This window comes from Aptenodytes patagonicus, chromosome 1 (assembly GCF_965638725.1).
Source record: "Aptenodytes patagonicus chromosome 1, bAptPat1.pri.cur, whole genome shotgun sequence".
Classification (NCBI taxonomy): Eukaryota; Metazoa; Chordata; class Aves; order Sphenisciformes; family Spheniscidae; genus Aptenodytes; species Aptenodytes patagonicus.
The window spans coordinates 27,878,120-27,890,897 of NC_134949.1; the positions used below are offsets into that span (position 1 = coordinate 27,878,120).

General features: G+C 43.3%; 1 protein-coding gene across 3 annotated transcripts in view; it reads right to left on the reverse strand.

Annotated features, from left to right (window-relative positions):
• ST7 (suppression of tumorigenicity 7) overlaps positions 1-12,778 on the reverse strand; it is a 153,967-nt gene that overhangs the window by 53,042 nt on the left and 88,147 nt on the right. For 2 of the 3 annotated variants that reach the window (XM_076330401.1, XM_076330383.1), the window contains exons 3-6: positions 8,830-8,989; positions 4,086-4,140; positions 3,407-3,522; positions 2,184-2,259 (exon numbers count right to left, since the gene is read on the reverse strand). In XM_076330401.1, the coding sequence (XP_076186516.1) occupies positions 2,184-2,259; positions 3,407-3,522; positions 4,086-4,140; positions 8,830-8,989 (407 nt within the window). The remainder of the gene's footprint in view (positions 1-2,183; positions 2,260-3,406; positions 3,523-4,085; positions 4,141-8,829; positions 8,990-12,778) is intronic. The other variant, XM_076330393.1, reaches the window with a different exon arrangement.

A 12,778-nucleotide genomic window follows, 5' to 3' on the forward strand; every position in this document is an offset into this window, starting at 1 on the left:
TGACTCTCATTTGTAGGTACTGTATCACTTAGCCACTTGAGTAAACCTACTGACAACTGCCCCAGAAAGTAAAGCACTGTCTCACTAAGCAATCATGGCCTACATCAATAAAACTCCTTCTGGAAGCCAAGACTAGTTTTACGCACTATTGTTTTAACACAAAATGTCTCCGTTACTGTAATGATATGAAAAGAATCAATAGACCTATAACACTTGCCATACGCAAAGAACAGATTATGAATGTAATTGTAGAGATTAAAAAAATAAAAGCCACCCCCAAAAAAATCCCCCAAAACCCAGGAAAGCAGCTTTAGGAATACACAGAAAGGTGAAATGCATGGTGGGAGTCACCTCATCCAGCTTTTAGCTGTCTAATTTAGATCTCTTAACTATCTGTGCCCCTCCACCTCCATCAAGGAGCATCTTCACAAAGCCATTCATTTCACGTGTTTAAGCATCTAAGAATAGGGTGAACTGCTGAATGGAGGTGCCTCTCTCATTAACTGTAGAGGGAGCCCAGGCAACTACTTTAAACTCGATAGCCCCATTTTTAGCAGCTGAAGTTAGGTGGAATATAGCCTGTTGACTTCTTTCCAATACAAAGCACACTGCTGCTAAGATTCTTCTTTATATAGAAATAGAATCGGGCTGCATCTACCTCTAGTTGCATTTCACAGAGAGTCATTAGCTGAGGAACAGGAAACAACAGGTCCGGGTGAAAATGAGATTCCAGGCACCAGTACTTGCTGTGGGCCACCCAGCTGGAAAGCAGCTTGGCAGAAAAGGACTTGGGGGTCCCGGTGGACACCAAGTTCAACATGAGCCAGCAATGTGCCCTTGCTGCAAAGAAGGCAAATGGCATCCTGAGCTGCATTAGGAGTGTTGCCAGCAGGTCGAGGGAGGTGATCCTTCCCCCCTATTCAGCACTGGTGACGCCACACCTGGAGTGTTGTGTCCAGTTCCAGGCTCCCCAGTACAAGAGGGACATGGACATACTGGAGAGAGTCCAGCGAAGGGTCACTAAGATGATTAAGGGACTGAAGCATCTCACATATGAGGAAAGGCTGAGACAGCTGGGACTGTTCAGCCTGGAGAAGAGAAGGCTCAGGGGGGATCTCATCAATGTGTGTAAATACCTGAAGGGAGGGTGCAAAGAGGACGGAACCAGGCTCTTTCTAGTGGTGCCCAGTGACAGGACCAGAGGCAATGAGCACAAACTGAAACACATGAGGCTCTGTCTGAACATCAGGAAACACTTTTTTACTGTGAGGGTGACCGAGCACTGGCACAGGTTGTCCAGGGAGGTTGTGGAGTCTCCCTCCTTGGAGATACTCAAAAGCCATCTGGACATGGTCCTATGCAATGTGCTGTAGGTGGCCCTGCTTGAGTAGGGGAGTTGAACCAGATGACCTCCAGAGGTCCCTGCCAACCTCAACCATTCTGTGATATGTGAGTAGAACAGGATAGGCTTATAGCTCACTTCTGCAAAAGCCTTTTATGCTACATGCTCCCTCAGTTAAACTGCTGTCCAGGAACAAACAACTGATGAAACACGTGAAGGACAATCCGTAAGGCACCAGTTTATGGAATTCTAGAATGCAGTAATCTCTGACAGCAACCTAAGGGACTCTTTCCACTTTATGCACTTTGGCAACATTTATACAGTTTGCCACGCCAGTAAAACATCACAGCACTGAGTTGATTGTGGGATCTCAGAATACTACACTCCTCATTGAGAAAATAAATAACGGACTCAAAGACCGGAAGTCCCAGAAAATTACATCATATTCTCTCACACTATGAAATGAATATTTCAGAAGGTGTTTATGAGTCCCTTCTTTCTTGCCTCTGTTCAGGATGACTGAGAAATCCAAAAGGGAACTCTCCATCCCATAAATGCATATTTCATATGCTCATCAGGAGGCAACTTAATTAACACTTTGCTATGCTGATCCAAAGCCCACTGACATCAGTGGGAAGACTCCCATTGTCATCACTGCCCTAAAGACCTTCTGGGTGGCTAGCACAACATGCAGCTGTGGTTTTTTCCTCCCATTGTAGGCCTTCTTGTGACAGGCCTATAATCATGGTTAAAAATTACTGTAGCAAACCCCCTGCCTTAAGCTATCATCAAATGGATTTTTAAATGACAGAAAATAAATATTAATGTTGTTGTCACTCACTCATTCAATTCCAAAGCTTCATGTGCTGCAGAAATTCGGGCTTGGGGGTTTCTCTCTCTCCAGGCTTTTTGCATTACTATTCAATAAAAAAAGCAGAACAGGGGCATATCAGTTACTACAGCGTTAACAAGGAGAATCTACTGTATTATAACAACAGAATTTATTGCTCTCAGCATGACTCACTCCAGAGCATTTCAAAGAGCTCAGTGATCACTCAAAAGATACATAATCAACATGAGCTTTTGTCCCAAATACTCAGCTTTATTCTTTCATTTAATTAAACTTTTTTCCATGGGAAAATCTGGCTGAGAGATCATGCCATCTGCACTGTCACATACGGAGGTGATAAGTAGCTTTTTCCTCTTGGGGAAGTAGGTTCCACAGGGCACAAAAGAATACAAGGATAGTTAGGATTCTTATTCTAGTTCTTTACTGTGCTGTTGCTTTAGGTGAATGTTAAATGGAAACAACATCCAGGCTAATCAGACCACCTCATAATTAGCCCACTGATTTCAGAAAACAGGATTCATGTTTATCGTGTGTCAAAAAAGCACAGTGTGTTCTCCTTTGTAATTATGCCCTCAGAACAGAGCACCCAACTGTCAGTATTTCTCCTTTCCCAACAGACAAGATTTGCCTCTTCAGAAATCATTGTCGTACGTTTTTAGCAGAACCAAAGTCTGCACGTGGACTTAACAGTAAAGGCTTAACACAACTAAAGCTGCTTACATCAAATTCAGTTGTAAATGTGTTGTTCTTGTTCCCATTTTTTACAGAGCTTCTAACTACATCAGGGAATGAAACACAGGACTCAAGTTTTACATAAGCTCTCTCTCCTCTGTCAGCGTAGACTAAATGGGACCTGGCTAATGTAACTCAACATACTACACTGCAGCTGGAGGCAAATTAAGCTATATGTGTTTGAAGCCACTGCAAGAAACAGGAGGAAAAAACAAGTCTTTACACTTGCAAATGGTACCTTGAATGAATTCAGCAAGAAAGTAGAACAAAATAGTGACACAAATTAGATAGTATTCTATATCTGAACAAGTATCTATATAGGTATAAACTAAGAATCCAACAGCAACAGCTTTCCAGGCACGCTCAAACTTTTGCCTTCCTTATCTACTCAAGAGCACTGATGTCTGACTGCATTTTTCTTGCATCAATTTAAAACAATGATTAACCTATTAGCAAAAACGGTTGTTCACAAGGTCTCTTACTAGCGTCTGCAGGCCGTAAATGATCTGTGTCACATGTAAAGAATGTCTGATGGTCCTGTGCTGAAAGATTCATATCGTAGTAAGTCAAAGGTTCTCTCCCTGTTACCCATGTATACCTGCAAACATGCCAACAAAGAGACATTTTGGTTAATGAGGTCACATTCGGCAAAAGGAATCTAGAAAAGAATCCTACACGTTAGAGATGGGCATAGCCTACTAAGTTCACTCAGCCAATCTCCTAAACAACATACATTGCATTTCACTGTACTGTGATGGAGCGACAGCAGCTGAACCTCAGCTAATGAGGATATTGGAAAGTACACACTCAAAATCGGTGACACACATATTCAAACACTAAGACTACATGAAACCTAGATATAATTCATTAGGTTGTTTGCTACAACTGATTTGAACAGAATTACTGTATTAACAGTACCAGGTACACCGCACTTCTTTTTTACAAGATCACCAAAAAATTGCAGAAATAACAAGTGCATGAGCATGAATTTAAATTCCTTTTCATTCAGAAACATTTTACAAATGACAGAAAAACCTGGCATGAACACATGTGTCCACAGTTGTTTTTGTTTTTCCATCTCTGAGTTAGGATTAATGGAAAAGTACAATTATGGTCCTTAACCCAGTACTATGCCCGAAACTGTAGCATCATAGCACTTACCGATTATATTCAGCTCCTCTGAACAGATTTAAAGGATTTCGCCAGACTTTGCATTCTGTCATAAACAGAAACACACAATAATGAATCTCTCCCAAATTGCAGTGGTACTTGAGGTTTATCAGAAACATCAGTTACCTTCTAATGAGATTTATCAGATAACTTTTAGTTTTTATAGGTGCGAATGGAAAAAAAAAAAATCAAGAGCCTAGAGATGCAGGTAACCAGACTGTTCTTCCCTTTTTAAAAAATAATTTCATTATAAATTAGTGTCAACAAATGTTATTATTCCAGACAAATAACCACTAACAGAGCTCCAAATGCCAGATGAAAAGATAATACTGATTAGTGCCAGGGCTCACATTTACCATAATGCAGAATTGAAGAGGGATCACACTGGGTTATTGCACTGAAAATCAGCAATTAACTCAGTCCCTATGGACTTGTTATTTCTACAGAAAAACTTCAATGTCTAGTTAATACCGTAAATCACTGAGAATCTCAGCTATGGTTGCCAGATTTAGTTCCTCCTTAGCTCGTGAAGTAAAAAATCCGTGGCAACATCTGCTGACCTTACTTAAGTTATAAGCATCCCAGGGTTGAAAAAGGATGCTGCAGTAGATTGGCAGAGAAAAGTTCATTGCATCGTAAAGGTTTGGGAACACTAAAAGCATTTCATACATCTCTCTCAGGGAGGAAAAAATGCAAATTCTTCACACTACAGGTAGGAAGAGATAAGAAAATCCACAACAATGTAATTTAGAACAGCACTCAAAAAAAAAAATCACAAATCTATTTCTATAGCTTTTGAAAAGGTGAGATCTTGATTCTGGCTTTTCTTCCTTTAATTTAACACCAGATTTGTTTTCTTCATTTCAACAAAGACAATTCACTCCAGTGAAGGTGAGACCCGAATCAAACCCAGTATTTGCAACAAAGACTCACTGAGAGGCACCACAAATCTGCTACTAGATGACCCCTCACACGGTGCTCTGCAAAAACTCATCAGTAGCATTGGCCCTGCAACATTTCACCAGCTGCTTTCCACCACCAAAAGTCAACCACCAGCACATTTTTCCCTATGAAATTCTTGACATCGTTTCTAAAGAGATCACAGCAACAATTTTCTGGTGGGATATTGAGTCAGCAGGGTATCTGCCCTACTTTATACAATACGGGTAAGTATATGCCTGTTCCCTTTATGCCTGTTCCATTAAAGAGAGAGACAGAAATACAGAACGGCAAGTCAAGCCCTTCTCTTTTCCCATGAACCTAGCTCCCACTTCTGAGTATGAGGCTACAGTGGCACAGAGAGAAAGCATTTTACATAAATTATTTGCAATAACTTAATGACACCCGCAACTATACAAAAACTGGTCAAGTGGCATAGGAGGTGGGCCCTCAGCTTGGTGCCTACATCACCTAACACATGCATGAAACAGAGACACAGGAAAGGGAAGATGTTTGGGAAGAGAGCATTGATTATACATCTGCATCTTCCAACTAACCACTTCAGCAGGTAGCTAATATTAGAAAGCTCCACTAGTTTACTCAGCAGAAGTGCTCGACTGACATTCAGCCGTTCTGTTGGGCAGCCAGAAGGTACGGCTGTTTGACAAGCTTCAATCTGACAGTTTTTACATAATATGACTTTCAAACCATCGTAAATATTAAAATAAATATCAGCCTTCTTAGTTCCAGAGGTACAATTCAATGGCTTGGCTTACGCTGTTTGCAACCAACGAGATTAGGCAACAACTATTTGACCACAGTGACACCATTCTTTTTGCTCTTCTTATTTAAATCGAAGTGGTTATACTTTATCTGAAGTATGCAGTACTTCAGCACTGTAGCAGGGAAAGGGGAATTGGGGAACAAAAAGGGGAGGTGAAGAAGGGGTTTTATTACCACCTCCTGTCCTGGGGGTAGTTTGGCATCTGTCTGGCTAGTTAAACATGATGTGCTCTTTGTTGCTTTTATCTTGGTATCTGCTGATACCGTGGTCTCAGTACAACAACCGTTCTTCTGACCTTTCTGAAGACAAAGATATCTACTGCAATAGTCTACCACAGTCAAACATCTACATAGGAGAACATGGTGAGCCAAGTGAAAAAGCCATCTTCACCCTGTTGGATAGTGAAAGAAGTATCCCAGTGTTGATGCATGGTAAACTGAAAAGGTTGCCTCTTCTGTTACATTACAAACTAATAATATAACTATGTCCTTATTTTATATAAACAATTAGGATTTATTGAAGATTAATCTTTCAGCTCCTTGTTCAAGTTTTGAGCACCCATAGCTTTCTGAAGACACGAATAACAGGCTATCTGTACTGATACACTATCCAGAAACACTTGGAGAGTCCCAACTCATAGACTCAAGTGCCAATGCACTGAAAGCAAACACATTCCTTGACTGTTTCTTTAAATCAGAAAAGTCAAGACGTTTGGGTGAACCTCATTAGGCAAAATACTGTGCCTTCTGCTTTAAAACGATGGGAGTTACTTCAGAGCTGCTGAAGTGTGACTGAGCACACTGATAAGTGCACACAGGCATTTCCAAGCCATCCCATGCTTTCTGCCACTTCACCCAAATCTAATATCCTGGACCATGCAGTGCTGCTATTCACAGCCTCTCCTCAGATGGGAATGACAGCAGCTGAATTTGCTGTGCTATATGGAGGCTTCCCTAAGTAGAAACACCCAGTAGAGAGCAAGTTTTTTTGAGACCACCTATTTTATTTAACTTGTGAGTTCAAAGCTAATTTTTGTTTGCTTGTTTTCATGAACACTGAAGACCAAAAGTAAAATTTGCCAGGTACAGACATAAGCACCTCGGCTGCTAAACAATAATGTTTTCTCCATAACTGAATTTGTTTTTTTTTAAATTCACTTTTCCTCACTTGTTAATGCTGATGTATTTTAAAAGCCTGCAGAAGAAATAAATTTAATGAAATCATAATTGATTCTAGGGGCACATCCCTAATGAAAGCTAAATTAATTTCCAATATTAAGACTATGGCCTGTATGCCAAGCTAGGGCTGAAACAGGTAAGCTTCGTTTTACAGATGAGGAACAGAAGCCAAGATGCTCCTGCCCTGACTTTCTTTAACAGTGAGTATCTGCAACTCAAGCCAGAAGCAATAGTATTTCAGCATCTTCATCACTCATGGGCTAAGTTTCCAATTCATCCCCCCCAAGTAGCTAAGTCACCCAAGCAGGGAGACAAGTTCCCCTAGGGCTCCTCTCCAGTCCGCAAAGATCAGTGGTTGGGGGGCTGATTCATTTTAGGCAGACTGGCCTGTCTCCCAGAGGAACCATCCCTGGGCAACCAGGCACCCGACTCAAAGTGCCTCAGCAGAATCCTAAACCCCATGACATGAATGAAGTGACCTGCAGGCATAGTCCTCCTGCGGCAGAGCTGTAACAGGACTCAAGCTGCCTCAGTTCAAAACTGACATCCTCCCCTCCATCACCTACGAGCACATTTCTTCTAATTTAACATTGTCTTTTTCACCAGAGCAAGTAAATTTGTATTCACTATAGTAATATATAAAAGCGTAACAAAAAAAAAATCACAACTCATACATTTATACCGCTCACATGAGGCTCTCAGAACACCTCCTCAATCACGTGTTCATCCAGAATAATCACATGCACTAGAAAAGAAGCCCCAGAGTGTCAAGGTCAACTTTAAAGGCTTGAATGGCTTACAGTCTGATTTGCAGCACCTATTCCTTGCACTGAAACTCATAGGGGCTGTGAATGCCTGGAAGCTCACCAAAATCGAGCCCCAAATGCCTGAAGTCAGGCCCCTTAAACTGGAGGCCTTTTTTTAAAACCTGACTGCGTTATGACTTGCCCAAAGTCACAAATCAAATCGGTAGCCGAGTCAGGAACAGAACAAGCCCTTAAGCTATTAAAAGCCACTGTGCTTCCACTTACTAAAGTGAAATCTAAATGTTGTTTACATACTACTTACATTATCTAAAAAATAAAGCGATGTAAAAGCAGATGCGCATTCCCGACATCTTTTTCTGATTCTTTTCTTTTTTTCACAACATTGTTATTGTTCAAAAGAATTTAAATAAAAATATTCCCTGCCTTTAGAAACAATATTGCAGAAAGTGCATGTGCAATTTAGCAGGGCTTTCAGAACAAGGGGGCAATAGCTGCATTGGCAATGCAGCCCGAGCAAGAAGCACTGCATGAATTTGGAAAGATATAATTAGCCAGAGCAATTAATGAAGCAGCTCTGACTTTTATTTGACAACAAAACAAGTTTAAAGGAAGCCTTGTCTGGTCTCACAGCTCAGCATGAGATGATATTTGTACCGTGGGCCTACGGCAGGCTGCCCAAGGCACGCCTAGCTTCCGCCGCCACAACGGGCCTGGGCAAAAGTCAAGCGTGGCACCCTTGGGTGAGGTAAACGTGGGGTGCTTCTGGGCGGGAGGGCTGAGTGCCCACAGCGGCTGTGCCAGACAGCTGGGGCACAGACACCACCCAACAGCGTCGTCCTGTGCCCAGTTCCACGGCTCACCAACCGCCCGGCCGGCCGCCAGCGGTAACAGCCCCTTACGTCCCTCCTCGGGCACATAACGGACATCTTCCCCCGCGCCGAGTGACCCAGGGCACGGGAACCCTAAGAAGCAACGTTTCAGCTTTACACCGCCTCGAAAGCCGAGGGAGAGGCGGCAGCTCCCGCCGGCGGAGGGGTGAGCGCGGCCCGCCGCCCGCCGTCCCTCACCTGAGACGCTCTGGCGGCTGGAGTCCGCGTCCCCGTTGGCGGCGCTGGCGGTGCTGGGCGCGCTGTTGTCCACCCCGCCCAGCAGAGGGCGCAAGTGGCTCACCGAGACCTGCTCGATGAAGGACGTCCCGTACTTGCGGAAGTACCACCACTCGAAGATCTGCAACACACGGGGAGAGCGCGCCGCGTCAGCGCCCGCCCGCGCCCGCCCCGCCCCGCCCCGCCCCGCGCGGCCGTTAACGGCTGCCCCCGTCTCCTCAGCCCGCTCCCCCGTCCCTCGGCATTGCGCCGGAACCGTGAAAGGGGTGAGGCGCAGGCAGGCAGGCAGGCTCCGGCCTCCCTACGGATCCGCGCCTCACTCCCCTCGCGTCCTGAGGGAGGCACCTGCCAGCGCCTTCCTCGCCCGAGGAGCGCCGAGGCCCGCTCGCCGCAGCGGCCGGTCGGCCTCCCCGCGGCACAATGAGAGTTTAAATTTGGTCCAAGTTCGTGCTGGATCCGGCCAATCGGTTTAAAAACCCGGTTTACAGGAGGTGAAAAATCTCAATCTTGTCAGCAAAAAAATTTGTTGGGTGGTTTCGTTTTGGGTTTTTTTTATCCAAAGAACCTTAGGTCAAATTATTTCTTTTAAAGGCTTTTAAAATTGTTAGGAGCGTTCCTTTAAATTGACTTCTGGAAAAAACAGGAGCCCAGCTCCATCCTGTCTGACATCAGTCACATAAATGGGATGCTGCAGTCAGGAGTATACTCTCGCCTCACCTTTCCCCAGCTCCCTCTGCAGTCAGGGGAAAGTGAGGAAAAGCAGGTTTGCTTGTTTTCCCAGTAATGCTTCCAAAGGAATTTACTGAGTTTAATTTTTAGAAAGTTAAAAATACCAAACAAACTCCAGGAAGCTGAATCCTATTCCTTTTAGGATTTTTTTCCCCCAATTGAACTGTGTTTTGTTTGGCTGACTTGGGCTGGTTCCGAATTAGTTTTATTTTCAGGCTTTTGGTTCAGCTAGCATATCAGAAAAAATGATTATTTATAGAGCTCTCCTTGGAAAATCATACCACAGCCTAAAAGAACCCCTTATAATTGAAATTATATACATAAATATATATTTGTGGTATTTTCACTGAGAAATTATATTCTTGGGTAAGAATACACATATTGCAGGAAACCACATAAACCTGGAAATGAAGACTATTTCATATAAATAGGGAAAAGGTTTTGACTGTAAAAATTGTAAAGGCACACACACTTATAATGAGTATGTAAAATGAGTGTATTTTGCAGTTGCACTTGAATCAGCACCCAAACATCTATAGACAAACTGAAACAAAAGCAAATCAAAGGGGTTTTGAAAAATCTGGCAGTACTTTGTAATACCGATTGCACTAGAAATTGTGAATGAACGATCCTTGCTGTTTCTATATTAGTTGGTGTCTCCATGTTTTATGCCAGTGCTGAAAGTTTTTACAAAATCTCTAAAAAAAAATGTTATTTATTAATTCTTACTACAGCTAGGCACAACCAGCAACAAGTGAAAGGACTGCATTCACATCTTTGACACCATCAGCACGCTGTCGAGCAGGTTCTGGTGGGCCTGACAGCAGCCAGCAGGCTCTGGAAAGCCTCGTCGGAGGCTACCTGCTGCGAAGAGGTTCAGGCTGGGCTCCACACTCTCCCTCCCACAATATTTTTTCATTTTTAAGTTCTCTTGAGCTCTTTATATAATTGAACCGACTTCTGTCTCCATGGGATTGTCTGTAGACAAGACATACTGGGGTTTTTTTCCCCTCCTTTAAACCATTCCATAGGGGAAGACCAGAAGATAAACCTTCTGGCACAGTAAGAAAATGTTCCTTTCCAAAGGATACTCCAATGCATTCTGCACTGGGGCTTCCCCTAAATTCAGCTGTGGTGTTAAAGCATCTAGAGCATTCCTGTGGAGGAAGCTGACCCTAGCTGCACTGGAATGGAGTGGGAACGTAGCTGGTGGCCACTTGAGACAAGTTCACACAAGAGTGCGTGGCAGCCCTGGAGATCACGCGGTCCCCAAAACAATCTAATGGCTCTTCTAGGAGACATCAACAAGGAAGAGTGGAGCAGTCTGAGGAGAAGACAGAAGGGCTGTGTGAACACATAAGGGTCACAAGCACTTGCGAAGATAAACAGATGGTCACAGAGAAACCAGAACATAAACACACCCAGATCTTTGTGAACTCTACATCCCAGGCAAATCACCGAAAACCCACACGGCCTGGACAGTTCCTCCTTACATAGGCTCCACAGTGCGTTTATCACGGTACTCGTTCCATCGGCACGCGCTTGCAGCAGTGCCCAGGTGGGAATCCCGGGAGCCAAGGACAGAATGCTGAGGAATATCACTGAACACTTGCTCTGCGCTGATACACTTCCCCTGGCATGCACCACGGCCTCCAAATGCTGGAGATGGTGGACAGGGAGCTGGCACCGGTGAGCCAGCTTTGGTTTTAGCTGTTCTCACACTCTTAGGCACACAACACTTTCTAAAGGGTTTAGAATTTAAATCTTAGGATCTAAGAAAGCATCATAACCTAAGTAGGCGGCATGTGGCCAACCATGAGAGAAAGGCTGTGCCGTGAGAGAGAGCCACAGACCTGCTGTAGGCATCTGTTTCTGTTTTATCTTTGGAAACTCTGAAGCTTGAACAAATCGAGGCACACAAGCCACAGTTCTACCTGCCCAAGGCCTCAGAGGGAGTGGTTGTTAGGAATCAAAGATTATAGTCTTGTACTGAGGCAAGGGACACTTGGTAAGAGTATCACTGTAACCTAAGTTAGGGACTGAAGTACAGCTGCCAGACTGGCCGCTCAAAACTCTTGGCAGTTATACACTGTACTTCGTACAATCTTTAAGAGAAGCTTCGTATTTTCTTTAAGAGAAGAAAAAAATAGGTTTTTCAAAATGTGCTAATAAATTCCTGGTCATTATTTCAATCATAATCAGCTTTTAGATAAAAAGTCAGTAAAACCCAGAGAGGGAGAGTGAACAGCACAAGAGCACGCTTGAGCCCACTTGCCCTGCACAAATGTGTACCAGCTGGAAAACTGTCACGCTGAATTTCAGTGAAACGGAGGGTACAAGCAGAAAGAACGTGTATGTATGTGGTCACTACCACAGTTCAGCTGAGTGACAGGAACTTGCAGTAAGTCTGTCTCCCTAGACTTACAAATACATTAATTACTTTTAAAAATGGCATTAAAGCTTGTAAATTGTTTAAGGCAGCTTTGAAAAATATTTGCAATGTTGAGTGAATCCAGTGCCAGGAAACATCAGCCAGATCTCAATGTACACGGTCTTTTAGAAATTAAAGCCATAAATCATCATCATAATAAGCCTTTGCTTGGAGTGATTTGTTCAGGGTGTATGAGAAGGTAATCTGTAATCTGGTACTGAAGTCAAAACAATAAATTCTCTTTGCAGAATTTTTGCACCTTTCTCAGACAGTGTCAGCTGTTTTGAAACCTGATTTCCATAAATCAAATTTGACTTCTAACTGCACCAGCCACTTTGAAAGCAATGTGAAGTCAACAAGCTTTTGATAGTTCAGCAGATGAGAGATCACCTGACAGAATAATAGCTGACTGTAAGGATTAATTACACATTGAAAGAGATCTGGATCAGAGAGGAAATTAAGGCAAAAGATCATTTCTGCACCACTTCTGAAAGAAAAGGACACCTTGTTTCTGTCATATACACACAGTGGGAGGGAAGCTCATCGTCACAGACCTTGTCCCCTTCACAGCAGTGGCAAACTTCTCTGGGTTCTTTCTAGTTGGTGCCCGTGCTTTCAAATTGGAACAGGGTGAAACACCTCCAAACCCTCAAGGGATCTTTGAAACCATTATGTTCACAAAGGCCAAGTTAAAACCCTGTTCTGAACACTTCCAGCTTTGTGTGTTTAGAAATCCAAATCTAGAATTTT